This window comes from Ictidomys tridecemlineatus, chromosome 10 (genome assembly GCF_052094955.1).
Source record: "Ictidomys tridecemlineatus isolate mIctTri1 chromosome 10, mIctTri1.hap1, whole genome shotgun sequence".
Lineage (NCBI taxonomy): Eukaryota > Metazoa > Chordata > Mammalia > Rodentia > Sciuridae > Ictidomys > Ictidomys tridecemlineatus.
Window position 1 is genome coordinate 12,211,886 of NC_135486.1, and position 25,545 is coordinate 12,237,430.

The 25,545-nt window shown below is 40.0% G+C and overlaps 1 protein-coding gene and 1 long non-coding RNA gene across 13 annotated transcripts in view; one reads left to right on the forward strand and one right to left on the reverse strand.

The window, feature by feature from the left end:
* Tdrd5 (tudor domain containing 5) overlaps window positions 1-20,209 on the forward strand; it is an 83,149-nt gene extending 62,940 nt beyond the window's left edge. For 9 of the 11 annotated variants that reach the window (XM_078022387.1, XM_078022391.1, XM_078022394.1 and 6 more), the window contains 4 exons: window positions 1,554-1,736; window positions 2,498-2,641; window positions 13,511-13,721; window positions 15,535-20,209. In XM_078022387.1, the coding sequence (XP_077878513.1) occupies window positions 1,554-1,736; window positions 2,498-2,641; window positions 13,511-13,721; window positions 15,535-15,782 (786 nt within the window). In that variant the 3' untranslated portion in view covers window positions 15,783-20,209. The remainder of the gene's footprint in view (window positions 1-1,553; window positions 1,737-2,497; window positions 2,642-13,510; window positions 13,722-15,534) is intronic. The other 2 variants (XM_078022393.1, XM_078022395.1) reach the window with 1 other exon arrangement.
* LOC144367128 (uncharacterized) overlaps window positions 1-25,545 on the reverse strand; it is a 40,710-nt gene that overhangs the window by 9,091 nt on the left and 6,074 nt on the right. For both annotated transcript variants that reach the window (XR_013426402.1, XR_013426401.1), the window contains exons 2-3: window positions 2,668-2,727; window positions 2,386-2,554 (exon numbers count right to left, since the gene is read on the reverse strand). This is a non-coding gene — a long non-coding RNA (uncharacterized LOC144367128). The remainder of the gene's footprint in view (window positions 1-2,385; window positions 2,555-2,667; window positions 2,728-25,545) is intronic.

Below are 25,545 nucleotides of genomic sequence, written 5' to 3' on the forward strand. Positions count from 1 at the left end.
ATTTTACCATCATATAAATCATCTTCTTGCTAACTTTTTACTATCCTTATCTTATGTATTAAATTTACATTGAAATTTCATAGTGTTATATTTCTTGGTTTCCACATTCAAATATATTCTGTTCTTCCTTTTTCAGTGCTCTAGCTTTCCTTCTGATATCATCTCCTTTGCATCCAAAGAATTGGAATTCTTTTTAGTATAGGTCTACTGACAATAAATCTATTAGTTTTCTTCACTGACCATATATTTATAGCTTCATTTTAAAGAACATTAAAAATATGAGAGGTATTTTTGCCAAATATAGAGATCTTGTTTGCTATTGCTTTTTTCCAGTACTTTAAGCTGCTTTTTTTTAAAAAACATATTTTTATTGTTGATGAAATTTTTATTTTATTTATTTATTTGTATGTGGTGCTGAGGATCAAACCCCGTGCCTCACACAGCTAGGCAAGCCCTTCACCACTGAGCCCCACTTTAAGCTTCTTATTGCAGTTCCTTCTGGCCTTCATAGTTTCTGATACAAAATTCACAGCAATGATATAGCTCTGTCTCTACATGTAATATTTCATTTTCTCTGGCTCCATTCAAGATAATTTCTGCCTTTAGTTTTCAGAAGGTTGATTATAATCTGTCCAGGCATGAATTTCCTTGGGTTTATGGTGTTTGGGGTTTGCTAAACTGGTAGGTTTGTGTCTTTGGAAGTTTTTAGCCACTTTTCTTCAAATTATTTTTTGACATTGTTCTCTTCTTTTTGGAAATTTAATTACCACAAATGTTAAATATTTTGACATTGTCTTTTAGTTTCTGAGGCTTTAAAAAGAATCTTCTGGGTTTTTTTTCCCCAAATCTTTTTTTTTTTTTTTCTCTGTTCAGATTTGGTAATGTTTATGGATCTGTCCTCAAGTTCACATGCCTTTTCCTTTTATCTCTGTCCTGCTATATTAAAAAGAGGGCCAGCAATCTTCAGTATAAAAACCTTCACCCAATTTCTCTTTCTTACTGTTCTTGTTTTGCTTTCAGTTTTACCCTCTAGAAGTCTTTCTTGGCCCTCTGGAAGACCAAGAGGTGTGGTTGCCTGAGTTTTTGAAACAGGGCAGGGCTCTGAATATCTCATAGCTGCTCACACTGACTTTTAACTGGTGTTCTTGTTTTCATTGCCATTTTACTCCTTTTAGTGCATTTTACACCTTATAGTGCATTTCCTGAACTTTTAAAGTATTCTATAAATTTGGGTTGCTTCTCAGTTTTTCTCACTATAACCTCTGCAGTCTGCTTTATTGGGATTCCTTAGTCAGTTGACAGTTGTCTGCTTTCCTATATCCAGAATGTGGGTGGCTTTTCTTTAGTCTCTTTGACCATGGAGTTTATACCCTAAGTCTCTTTGTTTTGTTTTGGTGGCATTTCAGGAACACAGGAAAAATAAATAGCAATAAATTGTGTATTTAAACTGCCATCCTTGCTTGGAGTCAGGAAACATTATAAAACTAAATTTTAAAATATGCTCATAAGGAACTATAAAATATAGTTTTTCTTTGTCCTCTGATACATTCTAGGATGAGATCCCCACTGGAATGCCATGCCTGGAGTCAGTGACCATAGGTGATGATATCTGGGATGAGAACTGGCTACCACTGCAGGCTAAAATAGGAAAAGGAGGTGATGCTGCCTCCCATTTATTTACCTCAAGCCTTGGTGGAAAGAAACAATGTCCTACATGTGAAGAAATGCCACAGAAGGTTAGACCCTTGGGATAACAGAAAGAAAATCACTACTGCAAAGAGGAAATTTAAATTTAGTTGTCCAGGCCTTGAAAAAGCTATATGTTCTGGAATTTAAACGAATTTGTCAGGTTCTAATTCATAATAGTACATGATTAAAAAAAAAGTGGTAGTAGTACATAAGTGGGCAGAGGATCCATCAGAGGGAAGTCTTATTGTGATTATCTGCCCTTTCAAGTGTTATGATAACTGTTTTATCATTGGCCCACCCAGTCAGTGGAATCCATAAACAAACTGAAGAAACTGTTTTCTGAAATTTATTTTTGTTGCATTAGTCTTTTAATATAACCTTGGGTTTCTGTAGTCAAGACATTTGCTCATATTGTGCCTAACTATATATATATTTGAAATATGTTTTCCCCTACTTATAAAAAAGAAGAAATACTTGTGAGAAAGAAGATGCAGTTAAGTTACTCTCTAGTATTTATGCTTTTTAAGTTCTAAACGATCATGAAAAATCATGTAGCTATGGAAACAATCTTGAATACTACAAACAGGGTTGTTTTTATGTTTATGAGATTCAAGCGTTCAGAGAAGTTGAAGATGTTGGGTGCAGACCCAGAACAGAAGGAGGAGAGTCACAGTGATGTATATAGTTAATCTGTACCTTTCTTGTTCGATGCTCGTTTCTTCCTTGCCTCTACAATGCCCACATTATCCTCTTCGTTTGATCATGTGTTACTATTCAGTTTATTGTTGCGTTTTTCTTTATCTTCTAGGATTGGTGTTTTCCTACACCCAAAGATATATGGGATGATTCCTGGCAGCCTTCAGGCCTTGTGAATGGTATGAAAGTAGAAATTAAAAAACGAGAAGAGCTGGATACTCAAGAAAAAAATACTGGTACGACCAGAATTCTAAAGGTAAGTGTTCAAGGCAGGGGATGTACCTTGGTGGTAGCACTTGTACCCAGCATGTGTGAGGCCCTGGTTTCCGTCCCCATCCACCTCTGCAAAAGAAAACAAACAATAAAGAATAAAATATACTCTACAAATTAGCTTAGAACTGGAAGGAAAATAAATGTATTCCATCATCAAATCCTCAGATAACATAAAAAAAGAATAAAAGATAAATATCTAATGAATTTTACAGTAGCATTTGCATGGGTAAGTACTTTCATTCTTAGTAAAATAATGAGCAGTTGATACACTATAGAGGCATAAAATTTATACTGACTTTAGAATAAATTTTAATTAATATTCTCTCTTTAGAATAAAATCCTGAGCCTAAAATTAAAAGCCTGATTAAATCTGTATTAGGCAGAGAGAAAAATAGGGATATCCTATAACTTAGCCATATTTTAAGCTCTTTTGTAGTGTAGACCAATTTCTTCTTTTGTGTTGCAATGTCAGAAAGCAGTAACCCTGGCACAAAATCCATGTTTCATGTTTCTCACATATATTATATGAGTGTCCTGAAAACAGCAGGCAATTTGTGTAAATCATGAAATTTGGTACTAGGTCTCTTATTAAAAATTAGAATTGGGGCTGGTGTTGTAGCTCAGTGGTAGAGCACTTGCCTGGCATGTATGAGGCCCTGGGTTCAATCCTCAGCACCACATAAAAATAAAACAGAGGTATTTAAAAAAAACTCAGTTTTGAGGAAGATGAATCTTCTAAGTGATATATGTTGTACAGAATACAATCATTCTGTTTGACAGCAATTATAAAGCCATTCTATATTGCATAAAACAGTTCCAGATATTTAGGTTACTTAAGGGAATGGATATAGTTTTAGCATAACATAGGCTTTTATATTTTGTGATATCACTTTTTAAAAAACATCAGCTTTTAGTCATGAAAGTCATTAGGAAAACTAAGAGGCCCAGAATAGTCAAGGCAATCCTTAGCAAGAAAAATGAAGCAGGAGGCATCACAATACTAGGCCTTAAATTATACTACAGAGCTATAGTAACAAAACCATCATATTGGCACAGACATGAAGACCAATGGAACAGAATAGAAGACACAGAGACAAACCCATAAATATAGTTGTCTTGTACAAGACAAAGGTGCCAAAAGATAGCTCTTCAACAAATGGTGCTGGGGAAATCCATATATAGTAGAATGAAATTGAACCTCTATCTCTTACCCTGCACAAAACTCAATTCAAAGTGGATCAAGGACCTAGACCAGAGACTCTGTAAAGAAAATATAGGCCCAAATCTCCATCATGTTGGCTTGGGAACCAAGTTCCTCAACAAGACTCCTAAAGCGAAAGAAGTAAAATCAGGAATCAATAAATGGGATGGTATCAAACTAAAAAGCTTCTTCACAGCCAAGGAAATAATCAAAAGCATGTAGAGAGAGCCTGCAGAATGGGGGATCTTTGCCATTTGCACCTCAGATTGACCATTAATCTCCAAGATGTACAAAGAATTGAGAAAACTTAACACCAAAAACCAAATAACCCAATCAGTAAATGGACAAACTGAACAGACACTTCATAGAAGAAGAAATATGAATGGTCAAAAATATATGGAAAATGTTCAATATCTCTAGCAATTAGAGAAATGTAAATTAAAACTACACTGAGATTCCATTTCATTCCAATCAGAATGGCAAATGTCAAGAATGCAAGTAAACACATTGGTGAGGATGTTGGAACAAGGTACACTCATCCATTGCTGGTAGGATTGCATACAGCCTCTATGGAAAGCAGTATGGAGGTTCCTCAGAAAACTTGAAATGAAACCACCATTTGACCCAGTTATTTCACTCCTTGGCACATACCCAAAAGACTTAAAATTAGTATACTACAGTGACATAGCTACATCAATGTTTATAGCAACTCAGTTCACAATAGCTAGCTATGGAACCAATCTAGGTGCCCTTCAGCAGATGAATGGATAAAGAAAATGTGGTATATAAACACATGGAATATTATTCAGCCATAAATAAAAATGAAATTTCAGCATTTGCTGTTAAATGGATGGAACCAGAGACTATCACACTAAGTGAAACAAACAATCCCAAAAACCAGAGGCTGGAAGGCTGGATGTTCTCTCTGATGTGTGGATGCTAACTTACAATAAGTGGTAGGGAGGGAGGAATGGAAATTCACTGAATTAGACAAAGGAGAATGAAGAGAAAGGGCAGATGGGAATAGGAAAGACGGTAAATGGATCAGACATAAATTTTTATGTAACTACACGACCAGTGAAACTTCACATCATCTACAATTACAAAAATGAAGTGTTATGTTTCATGTGTGCCACAGTCTGGCTGGGCAAAATAACCGGGAGGTGTCAAGCAACTTGAAGGTTGAAGCAGGAACTGCTTTATTACAGAACAACAGTGGTATATATATATCTAACTGATTACACACAGCTTGATTCAATTATCATCATCCAGATACAGCAATCAGCCAATAAGGAATCCCCACCATCTTAATGGCTTGGTGGTGTTGCCTCACAAACCACTCCTCCTGGCAAACTGCCAGGCGCCATCTTGACTTGATTGTAGCCCCCAACATCTCCCCCCTTTTGTTTTATTAACAAGTATGTGGTTTAGGGACTGTGCCTGTTTTAGGTTGTCCAATACTACATATGGTTCTTACCCGTCATTGGATGGTCTGACCTCAAATCATCAGCCTCCTGGCTTAGGTTGGTACCATTGTAATTGGATCTTACCCATCTTTGACTACCGGCCCAATATATTTAGCCATACTTGTGGATCTGTGTAATCTTTACAAACACCATAAACAACCTGCCACAAGCAGAAGGAGGAGGATACAAAATGCCACAATACCAAGCCATTGACTGCTCCAAGTAAGAAGCCCTTGGAAAAATTGTACCACCGATGACATGGTCAACAAAGATACCCTGGTACTATTACAATTATCAATAGATTAGTTCATAATGCATATAAGTGATACACAGTCCAGGTAAGTTCTGTAAGCAGCTTAAAGCAGAGGAATACATTAATATGTCTATTCCTTCTTGAAGTATTGATGCAGCAGTTTGTATAGTTTGTGTGATAGCTATCGCAGAAGCTGCAGCAGCAGAAACAGCAACAGCTGTGATGATGGTAGCTATAATTCCGAAGTCTCATTTGGTTTTCAGTAATACTGGAAATTCTTCTTTTTTTGTCTTCACTGGCACTGGGATGAAGGTAGGAATTCTGGCAATGATGGCTAAAGAAAATTGTATAGCATTCCAGCAGGCACTAAGAAAACAATTTTCTGAACAATTTAGTACATTATCCTGAACAGAATTATTAGATATAATGAATAGGAAAGGTGAAAGTAAACAAACAGATCTGTTAACCTCCTTTTTTGTTCACATTTTAAAACAATCCTTGTAAATTTCTGAATTTAGGTAGATTATTTCAACATTTTATTATTTTTTTAACACCTAGAAAAACTTGTAAGCTTAATTTTAAAGACATCTTTACTTTCATCTGTTTAAACTGTTTAAATCACGTGAATAAAAGATATTTGGATCCATTTTTTTAAATTTTCATGAGAGCTCCTCTTATGATATGGACATACGCACATACGGACATATAACACATAACACAAGTGTGCACACATAACACAATAGTAAAGGCCTTGTAGCTTTTCACAGGCGAAATCTCCATTGCAATGTTTAAAAACTCCACAGTTGATCAAAAATAGAACTGATCAGAAAAACATTAACCTAGGTCTGTATGAGCTCAGAAAATAAAATTGAAAAAAACATCCTGGCTACCACCTGGGTTTGACTCTTCTTTTGATATCTCATCCTTCTTCTTGTAACTTGCATATGGATCTGAAGGTATTCCCACAAGTAAGCCCCAAGGTTTTTTACATTTGAAATGGGCCTTAATGGTGCTCATTATTCATTAGCCTCCAGGTGTGGAGAACCATTGTTGCAGATGTAAGGATAGCTAAACTGGAGTTCTGGATATCAGCTGTTATGGATTTGAGCCAAATCATCTTCTTTTTGGTCTGTAGAAATCGCTTTAGTTAGTCTCTCTGGAATCCAAATCATCTGCTGTTCTCCTTTGTCACTTACCCCCCCTCCCCCAGCGTCCCAGAGTTCCCCCGTACGGGCCACCATTTGCCGCAGTCTGGCTGGGCAAAATAACTGGGAGGTGAGAAGCAACTTGAAGGTTGAAGCGGGAACTGCTTTATTATGGAACAACATCGATATATATACCTAACTGATTACACACAGCTTGATTCAATTATCATTCAGATACATCAATCAGCCAATAAGGAATCCCCACCATCTTAATGACTCGGTGGCGTTGCCTCACAAACCACTCCTCCTGGCAAACTGCCAGGCACCATCTTGACTTGATCGCAGCCCCCAACACATGTATGATATGTCAAAATACAGTCTACTGTCATGTATAAACAAAAACAGCTTTATTGAAATATAATTAGGACACCACCATGATTTGCTAAGGTATATGATTCAGTGTCTTAGTATACAGAGATGTGCAACCTTCACTACAGTCTCTTTTAGAACATTTTCATCACCCCCAAAAAAACTTCCATACACATTAGCAATTAAGCCCCTTCCTATCCTCCCAGAGCCTACTAATGACTACTAATCTGTTTTCTGTCAGTAGGTATTTGCCTGTCTAGGACATTTCCAATAGATGCCATACAACGTCTCTTTTAGAACAGTCTCTTTTAGAACATTTTCATCACCCCCCAAAAAACCTCCATACACATTAGCAATTAAGCCCCTTCCTATCCTCCCAGAGCCTTAAATGACTACTAATCTATTTTCTGTCAGTAGGTATTTGCCTGTCTAGGACATTTCCTATAGATGCCATACAACGTATGGTGTTTTGTGATTGTCTTTTATTTGGCATTGTCTTCAAGGTTCATCAGTATTGTTGTATGAATAAGTATTTCATTTGTTTTGATAGTTGAATAATATTTCATCATACGACATAGTACATTTTATTTATCCACTCATCACTTGATGGGATTTGTGGCTGATTGCACATTTTTTGTCATTATAAATAATGCAGCTAAGAATATTTAAGTACAAGTTTGTGTGTGGACATGGATTTTAGTTTTTCTTGGGTATATAACTAGGAGTAGAATTGCTGGCCATGTGATAACGCTGTTTTTAACATTCTGTTGAACTGCCATACAGTTTTCCAAAGCAGCTGAACCATTTTATGTTCCCACCAACAGTGCATGAGGGTTTCAGCTTCTCCACATCTTCAGTACTTTTCTAGTTTTTTAGATATATGTGTATACATACTGATAGATATGACATATGTCTCATTGCATATTCCTGATGGCTAATGATGTTGAGCATCTTTTCATATGCTTGTTAGAGCCATTTATTTATATTTGGCAAAATATCTCTTTAGATTCTTTGTCCATTTTTTAAGTTGTAATGATATAATACTTTATTACAGATCCCTATAAGATACGTGGTTTTTAGAATTGTTGACTGTTCTGTTGTCTTTCACTTTTTTTTTTTGTAGTTGTACTTGGACAGCATCCCTTTATTTATTTTTATGTGGTTCTGAGGATCAAACCCAGTGCATCACACATGCTAGGCAAGCGCTCTGCCACTGAGCCACAACCCCAGCCTTCTTTCGCTTTCTTATGGTGTCCTTTGCATCATCAAATTTTTCATGAAATCTAATTTATTCTTTGTTTATTTGAGTTTTTGGTATCATATGTATGACCATTACTTAACCCCAGGTTGTAAAGATTTATAACTGTTCTTTGTTCTAAGAGTTTTATAGTTTTGGCTCTTAGATTTAAGCCCTTAATCCATTTTTTTAAAAATATTTATTATTTAATTTTCGGCAGACACAACATATTTGTATGTGGTGTTGAGGATCGAACCTGGGCCGCACACATGCCAGGCGAGCGCGCTACCACTTGAGCCACATCCCCAGCCCCCCTTAATCCATTTTCAGAAAAATTTTGTCATGGTGTGAGATAAAAGTCCACCTTCACTTTTTTGCATGTGGAAATTTATTTGTCCCAGAACTATATATTCTTTCCCCTTTTGTTATCTTAGCACCCATATCAAAACTTGATTGAAGGCTGGGGTTGTAGCTCAGTGATGGAGCACTTGCTAGCATGTAAGGGGCCCTGGGTTCAATCCTCAGCATCACATATAAATAAGTAAATAGTTATTGTGTCCATCTACAGCTAAAAATATATTTTTTAAAAAACCCCAATTGACCTTAAATGTTTATTTCTGTGCTCTCAATTCTGTGTGTCTATTGCTATACCAGTAACTGATTCCCTTGATTATATTAGCTTTTTAATGTTTTGTGATTTGGAAGCATGAGTTATCAAACTTTTTCTCATGTAGTTTTGTTTAGCATTATAGCTTCCATGAAGAAAGAGTATTGTCAAAGGTTAAGTAATTCATTACTGTGTCATGTGATAGTGTAATAGCATCTTAAATGCTATTATACTTAATGAACGAACTTGTGTTATTTCTCTTTGAGAAAGTGTTCTGTACCCTTTTTTTCTATCCCTATTTTAAGACAGCAGAGTACTTGCCATATTTATCATTTTGAAGATAGAACTGTTTTTTAACTTTTAAAAAAGTATATTTTTAGGGGTTGGTGTTGTGGCTCAGTGGTAGAGCACTGAGCTAAACTGCTAAGGGCTGGCTTTGAATGTGATCCTTCTGCTTAAACCTCACAAATTGCTGGGATTACAGGAGTGTTTTTTTTCTTATGAGCAATTCCATCTCTAGCCGCAAAATAAGGCTTAACTTGATCTTGGGCATATGGGGGGTTAAAGATAAAATGTTGGAATAAAATATGGAATGGGAAAAGGATATTTTGGAAGAAAAGAGCTCCTCTCTGGAGTCCTATTTCTTAAAATGGAAGAGATGCAAAATTAAGACTGTTGCCAGTATCAAGAAAGAGGAAATCAAACATTTTAAAACTTTTCCTCTAAAAAAAGGAAAGGGAGCTGGAAGTGTAACTCAGTGGTAGAGAGTGTGTTGTTTAGCACATGCAAGACCTTAGTTTCAGTCCTAGGTGGAAAAAAACCAAAACTGTTCAGTATAGGGAGGCTATAGTCAAGATAGGGTTTTCCCATTTCTGCCACTGCACCTTCAGTGAAGGTATATTCACAACAAGCATCTTGTCTTTGTATCCTCTTTACTTACAGCAATGATGAATTAGAGCTGTAAAAATAAGAATATGAGAAACATTGTCTTTAGGGAGGGGACCATAAGCTTAGACCAACTCTGGAGTATTACATTGGCAGACAACTTACGGATTTTTGTTTCTGCTTGGCTTACTAGAACACAAGTGCAAAACTGTAATAGCATCTTGCATATCAAAAGTTTAAGCCTGAAAACTCCAATTCCAGCACTTAGCTGCTGATGTCTGGCTTGTACTGTGCCCCTTTTCTTTAACTGTAAAAGGATACTTCTATTTGAATGTCCTTCTAGAATAATAATAACAGACACAGTTCTAAGGCCTTTGTCTATGTTAACTCAATTTTCACAGAAAGCTTGTGAGGCAAATACTATTATTAATTTTATAGATAACAAAACTGAGGATTAAAGAAATTAGGTGAGTGATATAAAGCTAGTGAGTGCAGAGCTGGAATTTAAACGAAGACAGTGTGGCCCAGGCCGTCAAGTACCACCTCAGCTATGCATCCTTTTGAATGTACTTGTCTTTGTACTTGTAAAATGTTTATAAAGCAGCAGGTACGTTGTCATGTGTTTATTCTCAGTAACTCTTTGGAGTTGGATGTCCTGTGCATACCTATCTGTCCTCCTTTTTCTGCCTTTTACGTTGTTTTACGCACATGAAAACAGTCTACAGGAGAATTTAAAAAACTAGCTTCATTCATAGCAAATTTGGATTTGGAAAAATAGTTTAGACCTCAGACTATTCTTTTCTCTGAGTTAAACTCACCCAGCTGCAAGCAGAGCAGCTTCATTCTGCTAACGGCATGGGAGAGAGGAAGCAGAGACCCACCCTGTCCTTATTGACCCATGAGTCAAGCAGTGAGAGCTAGACCCACACTAGAGTAGTAACCTTTAGTACATGAATTCTGCCCAGCAAGGAAATATGGACTAGTAGTTGTCAGACTTCTATCAACTGATAAGCCCTCCTGTCATGAGAGTGACTGAGTAGATGAATATAGGGTGTTTGTAGAAACTTCTTCCTCAGACGTTCTCCCCAAAGAGTTTTCACAGGGGTATGAAGTGGACCAGGTATACATTAGACACAATTGCACGATACGAGAGGAACCTGAAGCTACCCTCAGGTTTCTTGTGGGTCCCTAGTGGCATTTGGGAGAATGGTACACTCCCACATGTCTAGAGGGGGCTTCAGGAGTGAGTGGAATGTTGCCAGGGCTCAAGGATGTGGTGTAAGTGGCCCACCAAGAATTTCAAAAGAAACACTTTTCCTGATCACCCTTCCTGCCAAGGAGCTCCACTTAGACCAAGAAGCAAATTTGAAAGGCATAACAGCCTAGATGGGACAGCAGTAGCAAAGGCCTCTGAGGATGATGGGACAGCTGCACAGGCCCTTGAGTACCGGGTTAAACCTGAGAAGGAAGGAGGGAGAAAGCCCAGCTCCAACATGGGATGGAAGTAGTAGGGTTTGTGACAGTAAGTTGAAATCTAGTCAAAAGTAAGTTTATTTGGGCCTTCTAGAGGGTGATTGAGAAATTTGTGACAGTTACCTACATAATTATGTTTTTTTTGTTTTTTTTTTTTTTGTGTGTGTGTGTGTGTGTGTGTGTGTGAATTTTCATCTGGAATCTGTGAGCAAGTCTTAATAATTACTTTTCTCTATGGAAAAGAAAATTAAATCTTTCTTTTTGACCGGTGTTCTGTGTTGCTATAGTATAATTCAGCACACGGTGGCATATGTTTTAAGCACTCAGGATTCATATATGTTTGACCACATGTGTGCCTTCCTGGTGCTCATGATTCCTGTTTCTGGTAGGGTATGTCTACTATCAGCAGATCTTCTCAGGAATTTTTGTTGGGTTTTGGGGTTTTTTTTTTCACCTTCATTTATATGAACTTTTCCCCTAAGTGTGGAATTTTAGGTTGGCACTTTCTTTGAACTATTTGAAGTGGCCATTTCATTGTATTCTGGCTTCTGTTGAAATGTGAGTTATCATTGCACCTTTGAAGATCATGCCTTCTTTTCTTTCTGACTTGCATCTCAGCTCTTTGATGATGATATGTCTGAATGTATAAGTAGATCCTTTGGATTTATCCCACTTTGGTTCACCAGAGTTGCTCATTCTTCAGTTCTGGAAATTTTGGGCCCATTTATCTTAACAGCTGTTTCTGCTGCTTATTGTCTTTCTCCTTTCCTGAGGGAATTCAGCTATAAGATGCTAGAACTTCTGACTGAATCTCCTGTGGGGCTCTCTTATCTTGTTTGTTTTTTGTTTGTTTTGATTGGCAGTGCTTCATTCTAGAGGATTCTAGACATTATTTTTCAGTATGAAAATGCCCATTTGATTTTTTTTATACATTTTGTTTAGATTTTTCATATGTTGATGTGTTTGGTCTATCATTTAGTCCTGGCCATGTTAATCATGTTATGCTAAAGTCCCTTTCAGATAGTTTGAATATCTGAATTGCCTCTGATTCTGTTCTTACTCACTTTTCCCTCTCTGTTTAATCCTGTTTTTAGCAATGGGGTAGAGGGAAGAAGGAAGCATATCTCATGATTTTTTCAAATCAAATGTTGGATATTATGCAAAAAAATTAAAAAGCTCTGGGTTAAGTTATTTTCCTCCAAAGAGGGTTGTTGTCATTTGGCTAGCAGATACTAGTAAATCACCTTAGCATACACATTGGTTCTTGGTTGGGGCTTTGTTAGAATGCTCTATTCTTAATCCTTTGTGGCTCTTGGTCTAAAGCGTCATCCTTTGGGCAGGCCTTCTGAAAGCCTGGTTGGTTGTTTGATCCCTACCTGGGAGGGACTCTGACCCCACCACAGAATCTGAAGTGTCTGCTGATCTTGTTTAGCTTCCTGGCTGCTGTTTCCTGTTGGGTTTCTCAGAATCTCATACTTTGCTTGTGCAGTTTAGGACTTGGCCAATACTTGAAGGAGATTTGTAAACAGATTATTAGATCCTCTGTGATCCCTTCAGACCTGCTTGAAAGCCCTTGGGAACAAACAAGTCAGCAGGATTTCAGAACAGGAGGTGGGTCCCATATTCTGCTGGCATTTTAGTGGAAGGCATTTTCTACATCCAGCACAGGAAATAAGGTCCAGGCATAAAGTGGCAGGCAACTTTACTGGCTAAGGGGATATAGATTAGGGTTTGAGGCCAATCTCTATCTCCCTAGCCAGTAAAGCACAAGTTACCTTTGGGGGCTTCAGTTTTCCCATCTACAGAGAATGATGGACATCAGGTAACTCCTCTATGGAAAGCATTAGGGTAAGTGAAAGATTACACCTACCTAGAAAGGTGGTTCTTGATGTTTTAAATGAAAAAAACACATGCAAACAACCTTCCACAGTGCCAGACATCAAGTGTGCAGTGAATGTCATTTCTCACATCCTGCCCATCCTCCCCAGCTGTGTGTGGTCGCTTCATACCATGGTTGCCCAAATATAATAAAGGTTTCTTAAGTTGATACCATCAGATTAAGGAAGGAAGGGCTTGAGACTACCTAGATTGAAAGTGAGGTATTTTACTTATTAATTATGATATATATTTTGTATATAAGGAAACAAGAAGGGCTTAATTCCTGTTATGCTAACAGTCACTTTTCATACCTTTGCCTCATTGTTTCTATTTTGTAGCAACCAAACTTGAAAGGTTCTTTGGATTCTTCCACACTGCCCAAACTGGAAGAGTTCTACATCTCCCTTTTCCAGTCACAGCAGTCAGCAGAAGGGAGTCAGTTTGAGCCTAACAACATCCAGACTCCAACAAAGCAAATTCAGCTGCCCACAGCAGCAGCCAGCTCAGCTACTGTCGCAGCCGACGACCCAGGAGAGCACTCTGGTTCTGGTAGGTGCACATGCGCTCCTGTATCCTCACCACTGGCACATGATATTTGGCCATGTTGCTGAAAACCACCTTTTACCTCTGTCAGACCATACTTGAGCATTGCTGACTATAGGATTTGTCTCTGTTGTTCCCATTATCTATGCCATTCTTTTTTTCCCCCCTGATGATTTTTGGAGCGACTTCACATTTATATAGAATAAAAATTATGAATTTTTAAGGTTATGATTCTTTTGAGTTTTGGCAAAATATACAATCATATAGAACATTCTCACCATCGTGAAAAGTTTTTTTATGCCCCTTTGCAGTCAATCCCTCCACTAACTTGCTAGGCTGTGGCATGGCACTTTCCCTTTCCTGTGTTACATATTATGTAGGTTTTATGTCTGGCTTCTTTTACTTACCATAACTTTTTTTTCAGTACTAGGGATTGAACTCAGAGGCTCATGCATGCTAGGCAAGCACTCTGCCCCTGACCCACCTTCAGCTCTACTTACTGTAGTTTTTATGTTATTTCCATTCAGTATTTACAAAAAAGTGGATTTGCTAGGATGTATAGTGACTGCATGTTTAACTTTTTAAACTGCCAAAATGCTTTTAAAGTGGCTGCACAGTTTGCATTCACCTGTGAAGGTTTAAAAGTTCTGATAGCTCCAATCTTCACTAGCAGATGGTATTTTCCTGCTTACAGACCTGTTATGGTAATTTTAATTTGTGTTTTCCTATTTACCACCTTTTTGCCTAATTTGCCATTCATATATCTTTTTAAGTGGCTGTTCAAGTATTTGTTTTTAATATTGATTTATCTACTTGTAAACGAGTTCTTTATTCTGGACATAAATCCATTATCAGATCTATATCTCTATATAGCATACATATATTTCCTCCAGTTTGTGTCATGTCTTTTTTTAAGTGTCATTTTCTTAATAGTGACTTTAGAAGAGCAAAGGCTTACATTTTGATTGTCTAATTTAGTGATTTTTTTTCATTATAATCTGAGCTTTGTGTGTCCTATTTAGAAATCTTTACCTAACCCAAGTAACTAAGTGCCAGTCGGTGAAATGTTTGTAATGATAGACAAGACAGTAAAGAATTTGTGCCAGAATCTACACTGCATTGCTGAGTACTGTTTAGCTCACCTGATTTTTTTTTTTTTTTAAGCAGGACTTTTCTGAAGGAAGCAGCAGGTTGGCTTAGACACCAACAAAAGCCACTTCAATCATAGTAGCTGGCAGTCAACAGTCATGGACCAGTTACTTTGGGCAGCACTGGTCTAGCTTGTACCTGCTTCCTTAGCTACTGGGAACTCTGGGCATTGGAGCTCCCTCAGTTTTATTTTTTCCAAAGGATTACTTCTAAGTTAAATCTAAAGCCTACAACAGTCATTTTATGGCTGATAACTGGCTCTGGTTCTGCTTAGCAACCATTTTGCTTTCACACTGACACAGACCTGGCAACAGAGCACGCTGGTGGCAAGTTGTGATACACTGTGGTACTCAGGGCTGGAAGGAAATGGGAGAGCTTATGGTCTCTTCTCTGGGATCTGAGTTTACTTTTATGAAATTCTTGGAAACCAGTCTTCCCTTCCTGGTTCATAAGTGCATTTTCCCCTCTCTTTATCCTGACAATTTGATCCCAAGGTATGATTCCCCACCCTATCTCCTTTCCGTCTGGCGGCTGATTTCTGAATCTCAACGTCCCTGACTGGCCTTGGGTAACTGTCGTCACCTAACAGACGATGACTGTAGTACCTGTTAGTAGAGAACTAGAGTGGAGGAGAGAGGGCAGTGAAAAGACTTGTCTTCTCTTTTTTTAGTGGAGAGCTCTCCAGGGAGCCTAAAGAACGAAGATCTTTCTAGTCGCCACGCCATCGCAGTGTTCAAGGATAAAAGTCAAGGAGCCATGGACCAGCTGTCTTTGATTTTGTCTCCTGAGCACAAGATTTCTCACAAGCTCTACATTCCTCGAAGTACAGCCACAGCTGCCCTGGGAGCTGCTGCGCGCCTGGCCACGTCCAGGAGCCTCCTGCACTGGTACCCCAGTGTGAAAAGGGTGGAAACCTGAGGGGGGAGGGGCGGCGCACAGTGGTGCTTTGCTCATCCTAAGGGACTCGATAGCTTTGTTATGCTAACTGTCCATTTTGGTGTGTAAGTATTGATATTTAACATTATTTTTATTTGTACTAATGATTTTATTCTGGTTTTTTTTACCTTTGTTTTTAATGTAGTTTAAAGGAGTTTTTGTTTTTTGTGTTTCTATAAATGTTTTTCTTTTACATATCATGACTGATAAATGAAAATTAAGAGTCTGTTTTGTGATCCATATTTAGTAAGATAAATATATTCCCACTTCCTTGTCTCCAGAAGGAGAATGTCTGAATTTAGGGTTGCTACTTTCTATCAAATTTGAAATATTACAAATTATAGAACATCATTATTTTTTCTTAATACTGGGAGCAGTAAGAAAATCCACACCCTGATGCGTTGGTCATATGACTATTTTTACATTTTAAAAAATATTAAGCTGTTTTCAGGATGGGAAACTTTCTGAAACATAGCTGAGCCTTATATAGTTACTGCAGTTCCCAGAAGTGTCAGTGTGGCATGTTTCAATGCACTGATGTTTAGGCATTTATGTAGCACTGTCTAAAGTGACTTTGTGCAAAGTGTTGTGTGACACTCTATTGAGCTTATAGTATAAATCAAGAGAAGAAACTAAAAGTGGAATAGAGTATGGGTTTGTGGCTCCGTGGTGAAGTACTAGTCTAACATGCTCAAAGTCTGGGTTCCATCCCCAGCACAATTTCGGACTTGAAATTGAAAAATGTGACATTCATTTCTTTGTGCTAAAGTACTAGGCTTATCCCCAAATTCTAAGAATATTACTTTATCCATGTAATTAGTTCCCAATATAGAATCATTTCTCAGAAGTCAGAGAGAGAGATGTAAACAGCTGGCATGCTGCACGTACCACCTGGTCTGCTAGTTCCCTTCTTTGTACAAGAAGGAATTTCTTCTCTTTCCTTCTCAACGGCTTAATCAGCAAATATCCACTAAAGAAGGAAGAGGGATGCACTTAGAGTACCGCTGCTGAACCTTAGGTAATCATGAAAGTCAAACCCAAAGTTTTTAGAGACGCTGGCACAGTGGCACATGCCTGTAAATCCAGTTACTGGGGCCAGTCTCGGCAACCTAGTAAAGCCCTGTCTCAAAATTTAAAAGGACTGGGGATATGACTCAGTATTTAAGCAACCCTGAGTTCAATCCCCAGTGCCAAAAAAAATTTCAAAAAGTCTTAGAGAAAATATGTTTAATATGATAAAATTTAAAAATCCAGATTCATCTTTAATGCCAATATAAGAATGGTGATATACTAACTGATAAAAAAAAAACTGAACACATCACTAATAGTTGCTTCAACAGATAGAACAGGTTCCCATTTGGGCTTTATGAATTTTGCATCAGACATCTTTATTGGAGAAGTATGTGGAGGGTCAATAAGGAGCTAAATGTTATATATGAAACTCAATTGAACTGGCAAAGCTCTGTTTATCATATAAATTTAGATATTATTCATAATTTTAGATTTTTTTTCCTTTGGTGCTGGGGATCAAACCCAAGGCCTTGTATATGCAAGGTAGGCACTCTACCAATTGAGCTGTATCCCCAACCCTTAAAGATTTCTTCTTTAAATATGTTTCTATCTCAACTACTCAGGAGATTGAGATAGGAGGATCACAAGTTCAAGGATAGACTTGGCAATCTAATCTAGCAAGACCCTCAGCAACTTGGGATCTTTCTTTAAAGAAATCAAGTACAAGTAATAGAGTTCATTTCTCCAGATGAGTGGTTACTGGGTTTGGAAGAAGGTGTGCCTTAAGTGGAAGGGTTGACTGAGTACATGGTTGGTTAGTTAACTGTAACCCTCTCTATAATTGCACCCAGCCACTGGGAAGAACTCTGCCACACTGGGTAGCCTTTATATAAGTTTGACAATTGGTTTTACAACGTAACAGGGATTAACTCTGTACCTTGCAAATTAAATAGAGATTATAAAATAGTTAATGTGCCCAGGCTTTTTCAGAGTCTCACTCTGTGACATATGGCTGGAGAGAGAAGTATTTACACAGAAGCTGTCTCAAACTGAATGTCATCATACGTTGAAAGAAGCCTATTTAGTAATTAATATTTGACATCTTATTTGAATTAGCGTGAAGAACAGACCTTTGAAAGGCTTATGCCTTTTGACTGCTTGGCTCTGACTAGAATAGCCAATCTGTGAGTCTGTTTACCTACCTTATCCCCCAAAATGTGCGTTTTGTTTGGTAGTTAAATAGCCCAAAAGCATCAAATTTAATCATTTGAAAGATAGTATGTTCCTGCTTATGAGCAGGAACAACAATAAGAAGTATACACAAGATATGTAGATGCTCTGTGGTTTATAGGCCATTGTGTACATTTTGGACGTTTGTGGTTTCAGGAGCCATTAGCACTAATGGAGGTCCCCCTGAAATGTTTGAAGTGGGTTCCCAAGTGTGAGAGAGGGAATGGATGAAAACTAGAGGAAACTCCTGGTTCTTGACTCCTCAGGAATGGAAGAGGGCCTTGCTTTTAGAGACATTTGGGTCTTGACTGCAGTAGCTTATAGCCAGTGCTCCCCTCTCCCATCTAAAAATGCCCCCTGGGATTCCAGCAGCAGCAGCAGCAGCACAGCCAGCCTCTTCCCTCTAAGCCCAGCACTTGTGAAATGCCAGCTGCCCTTTCTAAGGCTGGGAACAACTAGAGGCTACTGCCTGCAATCAGCCTGTGTCTAACGAGGCCTAGAATTATGGCGTTTTGACCTAGGAAGGGCCCTCTGTGGGGAAAGGTGAATTATGAAAAACTGGCTTGCCTGTAGTCCCACAGCTCCATTCCCCGCTCTGCCAACTCCAGTGCACAACCCTTTTCAAAGGGGGAGTGTGCAAGTCTATCTCATGTGCTATGAATAATTTGTGCCAGAAAACATGGATTTGGTAAATCAGCCCAAAACAATGGTGGTTTTATAGCTGAATAAATGGGGGAGAGAGGACTGATTTATAAAAATTCCCGTTTTCTTGAACATGGATAATTGAAATAACAGTGGGCCAGTTCTACAGCAAAGAATCTGAAAAAGGGATGTCATAGAAATAGAATATAGAAAACCAAATCCACAACTTTCTGCTCTTGGCTTTGGTCACAGAATCTGAATCTTTGGTCACAGAGAAATCTTTCTCAAGTTTCCTATTAACATTTATATGACAAAACAAGGCTTTTCTAAGGTATTTTTATATAATGCCATGGATGGCATTCCTCAATTTGTAGGATCTTGACTTTTCCAACATATCAACCCAAGTACATTGCTCTGTCAACTAACTCTGTATTTTGAATTAAACTCCATTTCTAATGGGTGCCGCTTGTCTCATTTAATCACCGGTTGGCCTGGGAAGTTTTTGGTATCATTGGCCAACTGGAACCAATCCTTTAAATGGTATTTTAACCATGTGCAGGGAAAATGTTAACTGCTGAATTGAGGATTCCGTAATATTCAGTATTATGATTGATTCATGTGCCACTTGTGAAATTGGCATTTGGCAATACATCAAAACTGAGCAGAGGGCTGGGAATGTGGCTCAAGCGGTAGCGCGCTCGCCTGGCATGCATGCGGCCCGGGTTCGATCCTCAGCACCACATACAAACAAAGATGTTGTGTCCGCCGAGAACTAAAAAAATAAATAAATAAATATTAAAATCCACCCCCCTCTTTAAAAAAAAAAAAAAAACTGAGCAGAGCACTGGGATTGTGGCTCAGCAGTAGAGCGCTCACTTAGCACTGGTGGGACCCAGGTTCGATTCTCAGTACCACATAAAAAAAAAATAAAGGCATTGTGTTGTGTCCATCTACCAAAAAAAAAAAAAAGATTCTTTCTTTAAAAAAAATTATAAAAATAGTTTTAAAAATTATAAAACTGAGCAGAGAATTATTCAGAGCTAAATTTTCTTAGTTATAAGCATAGTTTTCAGGAATTATTTTTAAAAAGTTTCCTACTGGGTGTAAACTTTGTTTTATGTTTCTGCTAAGTATTTTTGACTTATGGAAAAATGAGCTTAGGAAACAATAATGTTTGCTTGACTATTTCTTCTTAATGCCACTTATACAAATGCTCTGATACAGAAAACCAAATCCACGACTCTGCTCTTGGCTTTGGTCACAGAATCTGAAAGGGAGTTGCTGGGATCAAGGAGTGATCATACTACGTTACTCTTTGGAGGTTGTAACAGCATTTTGTTTGATTTAAATATTTATGAAGTCCAAATTTGTTTTGTCCAAAATGTCCAGGTGTTTCTTTGTGATTAGCTTTTTGTTGTGTTGATTCTATAGGAATGAAATTTTTACTTGAATATGTGATTCAAAGTAGTTGAGTAAAATGCAAGATTAGTTGACTTTACACTTTTTGACTAAACAATTTGTCTTCATTTTTGTTATGACCTCTTCATTTCCAGAGAAGGGTTTTGCAATCCTTTTCTTTGTTGTGGATAAATAATTATATTTCATAAACTTAAAAATTTTGTGTTGGAGTCAATTCACAAGTTTCTGACAGTTATATTTCAAAGACTTGTTTTCTTTCTTCATAGCAACATGTCAAGTCCCTCTAATTCTTCATCCGGCTTCTAAAATTCCCTTTGCCACTATTCTGCACTCTAGCTGCCAAACCCAGCTGCGGCCTGGAGCCATCATGCAGCACTCTGTCACCTCCCTGATTCTGCCTTGGCTGCAGTCCTGCTCTTCTGCCTAGAGCAGATTATTTCCAGGGGGCTCTCAAATTCTAAAACTTTTCCTTAATGCCATCCCACTGGACCATAAGAAGAAGCCAGTGACTGAATTCTGTCTGTTTCTCACTAGAACAAATGACCCCTAGGCAGAGTTTCTGTTCTGCACTGCTCTTGGTGGTGGTTCTGTGGTGGAAAAGCTCTCCTGATGCTGTGTGTCTGAAAACGCCTTTCAGTTTAGTAAGACTGTGTGTATCATTCAGGATGCTGAAAACTAGGCAAAGCATATCCCCAAGGCTATTCAGTGTTTCTCCCTGTGCTACTGTCCTCATGGATAACTGTCTCGTCCTTAGAAGGCTGAAACTCCAGCAAACATGCTGAATAGGCCAGAGCTGGAAGTTTATCCTTTCCCTTCTGGGTTTTATAAGTGATAGCTTTGCTTTACTATTCTGGAGTTGGACAGCCAACTTGTGAGAGGAGAGGCGGGAGACGTTTGGGTATGAGTAAGTGGCAGCATCCTTTTCACATTTCATGTTGTAGGCAGGGGAAGCTGTGACCAGACAGAACGTGCTTTGCAACAACCTTTTCAACAATGGAGGTAGATTTGTCTTTGCCACACTTTTTAGATTCAGGAACATAACTTCATCAAGTAATTAGTGGTCTTTATCTAGCTTCTACTTGGAACTGTCTAGTAATTGACTTGACCCGGTTTCATGAGGCTCAGCAAGGACAAAACTTGATTTGAGAGGAAAAAATGGTGAGTTTATACTAAAAGCCAAATCATTTGTGGCAAAAGTCATGTAATTGTCAGTAAATGCATATCCTATGCTGGCTTTGCTGTGGTCTCTTCGGATTTACAGAGTCATTCGACATATTGTAGAAATCAATTTGACAGCAAATCTAGCTTTTGATAGGTTAAAGAAGAGAAAAAGCCAAATTGAAAGACATTATTAACCTTCACCGACGCTACCTTGTCCTTATACAATGTCATAAGCATAGGATCCTTGATATATAGCTCTGTTAAAGACTATTTGCTTGAACAAGTTTGGTAAAACTCATGTTTGATATGTAAGGTCTAAGAATTTCTAGGTTTCTGAATGCTGTGGACAAGTGATCTCAGACCTTTCATGGAATCATTAACTATTTTAAATGTGTCAAACACTGAGGACCATCTTTCCTAGATGGTACACATTTATATAAAATTGTGCTCTAATTTCCTGAAACCTACCCTGCACTTTCCTACACAGGAGAAATTCAGAAAAATCACCCTCCCACCCTATCCTGGTGTTCCCTTGCCAACACCTCCTGGTCATCCCAGATATAAATCTAGGAGAACCCTCTGGCACTGCTCCAAGCCCTCATCCCCACACGTAATAAGACATCATAAAGACCCAACAATGACACACACCTGTAAAATCCTAGCAAGTTGGGAGGCTGAGGCAGGAGGATAGCAAGTCTGAAACCAACCCAGGCAGTTTAGCCAGACCCTGTCTCCAAAAGGGGTGCAGTGTAGCTCAGTAGTAGAGCATTTGCAGGCTTAGCGTGCTCCAGATCCTGGATTCAATCCTCAAGATGGCAAAATAAAAAAGCTTATTAATTCTACCTCCCACCTATCTCATTAGTCTTCCTCTTGCTGCAGACCCCCTGCCACCACCCAGGCCAGGCCAGGCCACCTCTTGTCTTCCCTGGTACATACTAGAGTTTCTTAAGTTTAATTGAGTCAAAGAAGAGTAGAAATAACGTTAATTGAAGTCTTGATCTTTTCCCTACAACTCTGTGTTCTGAAAGCCCACGAGGCAGAGACCTTAATGGAACATCAACATCAGCAAACATCCCATTTAGCATTTGCATTTAGAATTGAATGAAGCGCACTGAGTGGGAAGGCAGGACCCCAACTTAGTCTTCTGCACAAGATATGATTACTTTTCTGATTTGGTTTTTGGAGGAAAGTGGCAAAAAACAAATGGGCAGTTTGATATTTGCTGCTGCTCAGGAACAGCCTCTTAATCTCCTCCCACAACAGTTTTATTTGTCAAACTGGCTCCTTTTAGTGTATTGTTCTTTATTCATGGAGGCTCACCTCTCACTTCCCAGTTTATTTTCTAAAAAAATCTAACACTACAGATGTTAGTGCAGCAGGTACACAACTCGAAAAAGAAATTCATTTAAAGGTGCCCATTAGGGTTGGTGTAATAGGCTGGACTTTAATTGCTGTGTGCTGGCTGGGCACTGCATCAAACCCTAGCAGCAGGGCAAAAGCAAACTGCAGGAAACCGTTTGCTGTCCTTACCAAGAAACTTAACAACAAAAAATTTGTTGGCTTTTTTTAATTAACACTTTCAAAATATATATTGTCTTCGAAGATTAAAATTGTTCTCTTTTGAATTCAGTGTCATGAAAAAAACATTTTAGAAAGTTAATGCAGCTAAAGAAATGATCAAGAAAACTACAACTATAGATTTCTGTTAGATGGCAAAGGTTAAATTATAGACTCACACTGAAAAATAAGATACATTAAAAGAACAATTTACCAAGATCTGTGCACTGGTGGGAAGACCAGAGCCTTTGGCCCACATTAATTCCAGGCACACCTGCTGTCTCCTAGAGACTGCAGACCCCTGTGGCTGTAAGCCTTGGGCAACTCACATTAGTGCTAGCCTTGATGGTCCAGGAACTGTGACCAACATGCATTCCCCAGCCTTACCTAGTTATAGAGAAATCAGTGCTCACCAACAGGGCTCTAACCTGTCCTGGCACCAGACAGAGAAACCTGAGCCCCAGTGGGATGAAATCACATGAGTCTGCATCACTGCCACCTGCAGAGTGAGCCCTGGTGCCTCCTAAGTCTGTGTAGGTCCTCGTAGCTATAAGACTCAGTAGTGACCTAGCTTAATGCCAGTTTGGTTGACCAAAGGACTGCCTTCACCAACACTACTCCAACCCTCAGGCAGCATAGTGTGGAGCAAGATCCCAGTGACTGGGGGGTCAAGACTTTGCCATGGCGCTTAGTGCTGAGTTAGATCCAACACTGGGAAAATCCTAATGGCTCATACCCCTGGGCCTGCTATCAGATGGAGCCTCTGGAAGAAGACATGTGGCCCCAGTCTGTTACATTTCTGTTCCAGTTAGCATCACCTGTGGTCCATAAGGGCCATGAGGACATCTTATTTCACCATCATTTCTTTTTTACCTCAGCAATAGGCAACCCTAGCAATATGGACCTTGATCCTACCCAGGTGTTGGGTGATCTTTGCAGGCTGTAGACTCAGGGTTTGTCACAGATTGGGGGCATTGGTGGCCACAGGTATACCATAGGAACCTGGGACTGATTCATTCATGGTGATTTCTGCTCAGTCAGGCTAATAACTGTGAGACATCTAGATCTACTATGACCCGAGGGAAAGGCTTGTGGGCACAGACTAGTCTTTCTAGGTACTCTCCTATTACTGTCTGAATAGTACACCTACAAACCTGGGCTTGGATAGCCCTCAAATACTAAAAGAGTGACAACACGATGAAGAAGATGGCAGCGAAGGGAATGCATCACCCCCGTGCGCCGCGTCACTGTGCAGGAGAAATACGAGGTGAAACAGCTGAAGGCTGTCTTGTTGGGAATTTCCAGCGAAATTGAGGTGCTCCAGAATCTAGTGGAGGGATTTCCATCGCGTGAGATTCGGCTGCGGGGGCTCAGACGCGGGTGATTTCTCCGCACTGGAGGGTCGCATTGCCTGATCCACGGATCGCCCTGCGGCTGGAGTCTGCAGCGCGCACTGGGAAGCAAGGAGGTGCCGGAGCGGGGGTGCAGCGATGCGGATTCTGGGCGCTCCTGCCAGCAGTGCAATGGCCGTGCTTAGTGCTGAGTTCTGGCTTTGAGACGGAGGAGAGAAGCGGTTCAGTTCGGTTCTCGACACCAGTCAGACCACAGAGGAGGACAGCAGCCGCCATCTTGGAGAGCTGATGTAATCATCCCTGTTTTCTACTGATCTCAGCTCATTCAGCTACGGAACAGGTGATTTCAGGCAGGTATTTGCCTGCGTCTCGCAGACAGATCGCTCAGGCTCAGGGCTAGAGAACCTGTGGAGAATACTCCTTGGGGCTCGCTCCTAGCAAAGCATGCACCAAGCTCTGAGCAGCCGGGTTCTGGTTCCAGGAGCTGCTTTGGCCCAGGGCTGGGGAACCCACAGAGACTGATCCTTGGAGCCTGCTCCTAGCAGAGCGTGCACCGAGCTCTGAGTGGCCGGGTTCTGGCTCCCGGAGTTGCGCTGGCCCAGGGCTGGGGAACCCTCGGAGACTGACTCTTGGAGCTTGCTCCTAGCAGAGCGTGCACCGAGCTCGGGGCGGCCAGGTTCTGGCTCCCGGAGCTGCTTTGACCCAGAGCTAGGGAACATGCGGAGACTGATTCTTGGAGCCTGCTCCTAGCAGAGCGTGCACAGAGCTCAGAGTGGCCGGGTTCTGGCTCCCGGTGCCGCTTTGGCTCAGAGCTGGGGAACCCACAGAGACTGCTTCTGGGAACCTGCTCCTAGAAGAGTGTGCACTGAGCTCGGAGCGGCCGGGTTCAGGTTCCCGGAGCTGCTTTGGCCCAGGGCTGGGGAACCCGCGGTAACTGCTTCTCGGTCCGGGTCCTGCTGGGTGCTGTGGGGGCCAGAGGGGCAGAGTGGAGCTGCCGCCTGCGCCCAGAACAGGCCAAGTGACCCACCGGCGTGGTATCACGACACCCCAACTGCAGCTGGGGCCGAAGAGAGTAGCCGCCCATGCCTGGAACAGGACCAGCGACCCGACGGCGCGGTAGCCAAGTTACCCCATTTGGAGTCGGGGCTGTGCAGAGCCGCCGTCTGAGCCTGCAAGGTAGGCAGACCTTCAACCCGCTGGCAGGACAGGCCCGGTAGCCTGCCAGCGTGGTGGACACGTAGCACCAAGGCAGTCACGTCACACTGGTAGGGGTGGAGCAGAGCTGCCGCCTGTGTCTGGAAAAGGCCCAGTGACCCATTGGAGAGGCAGTCAGGTAGCCCCATTTGGAGAGGGGGCTGAGCAGAACTGCCACC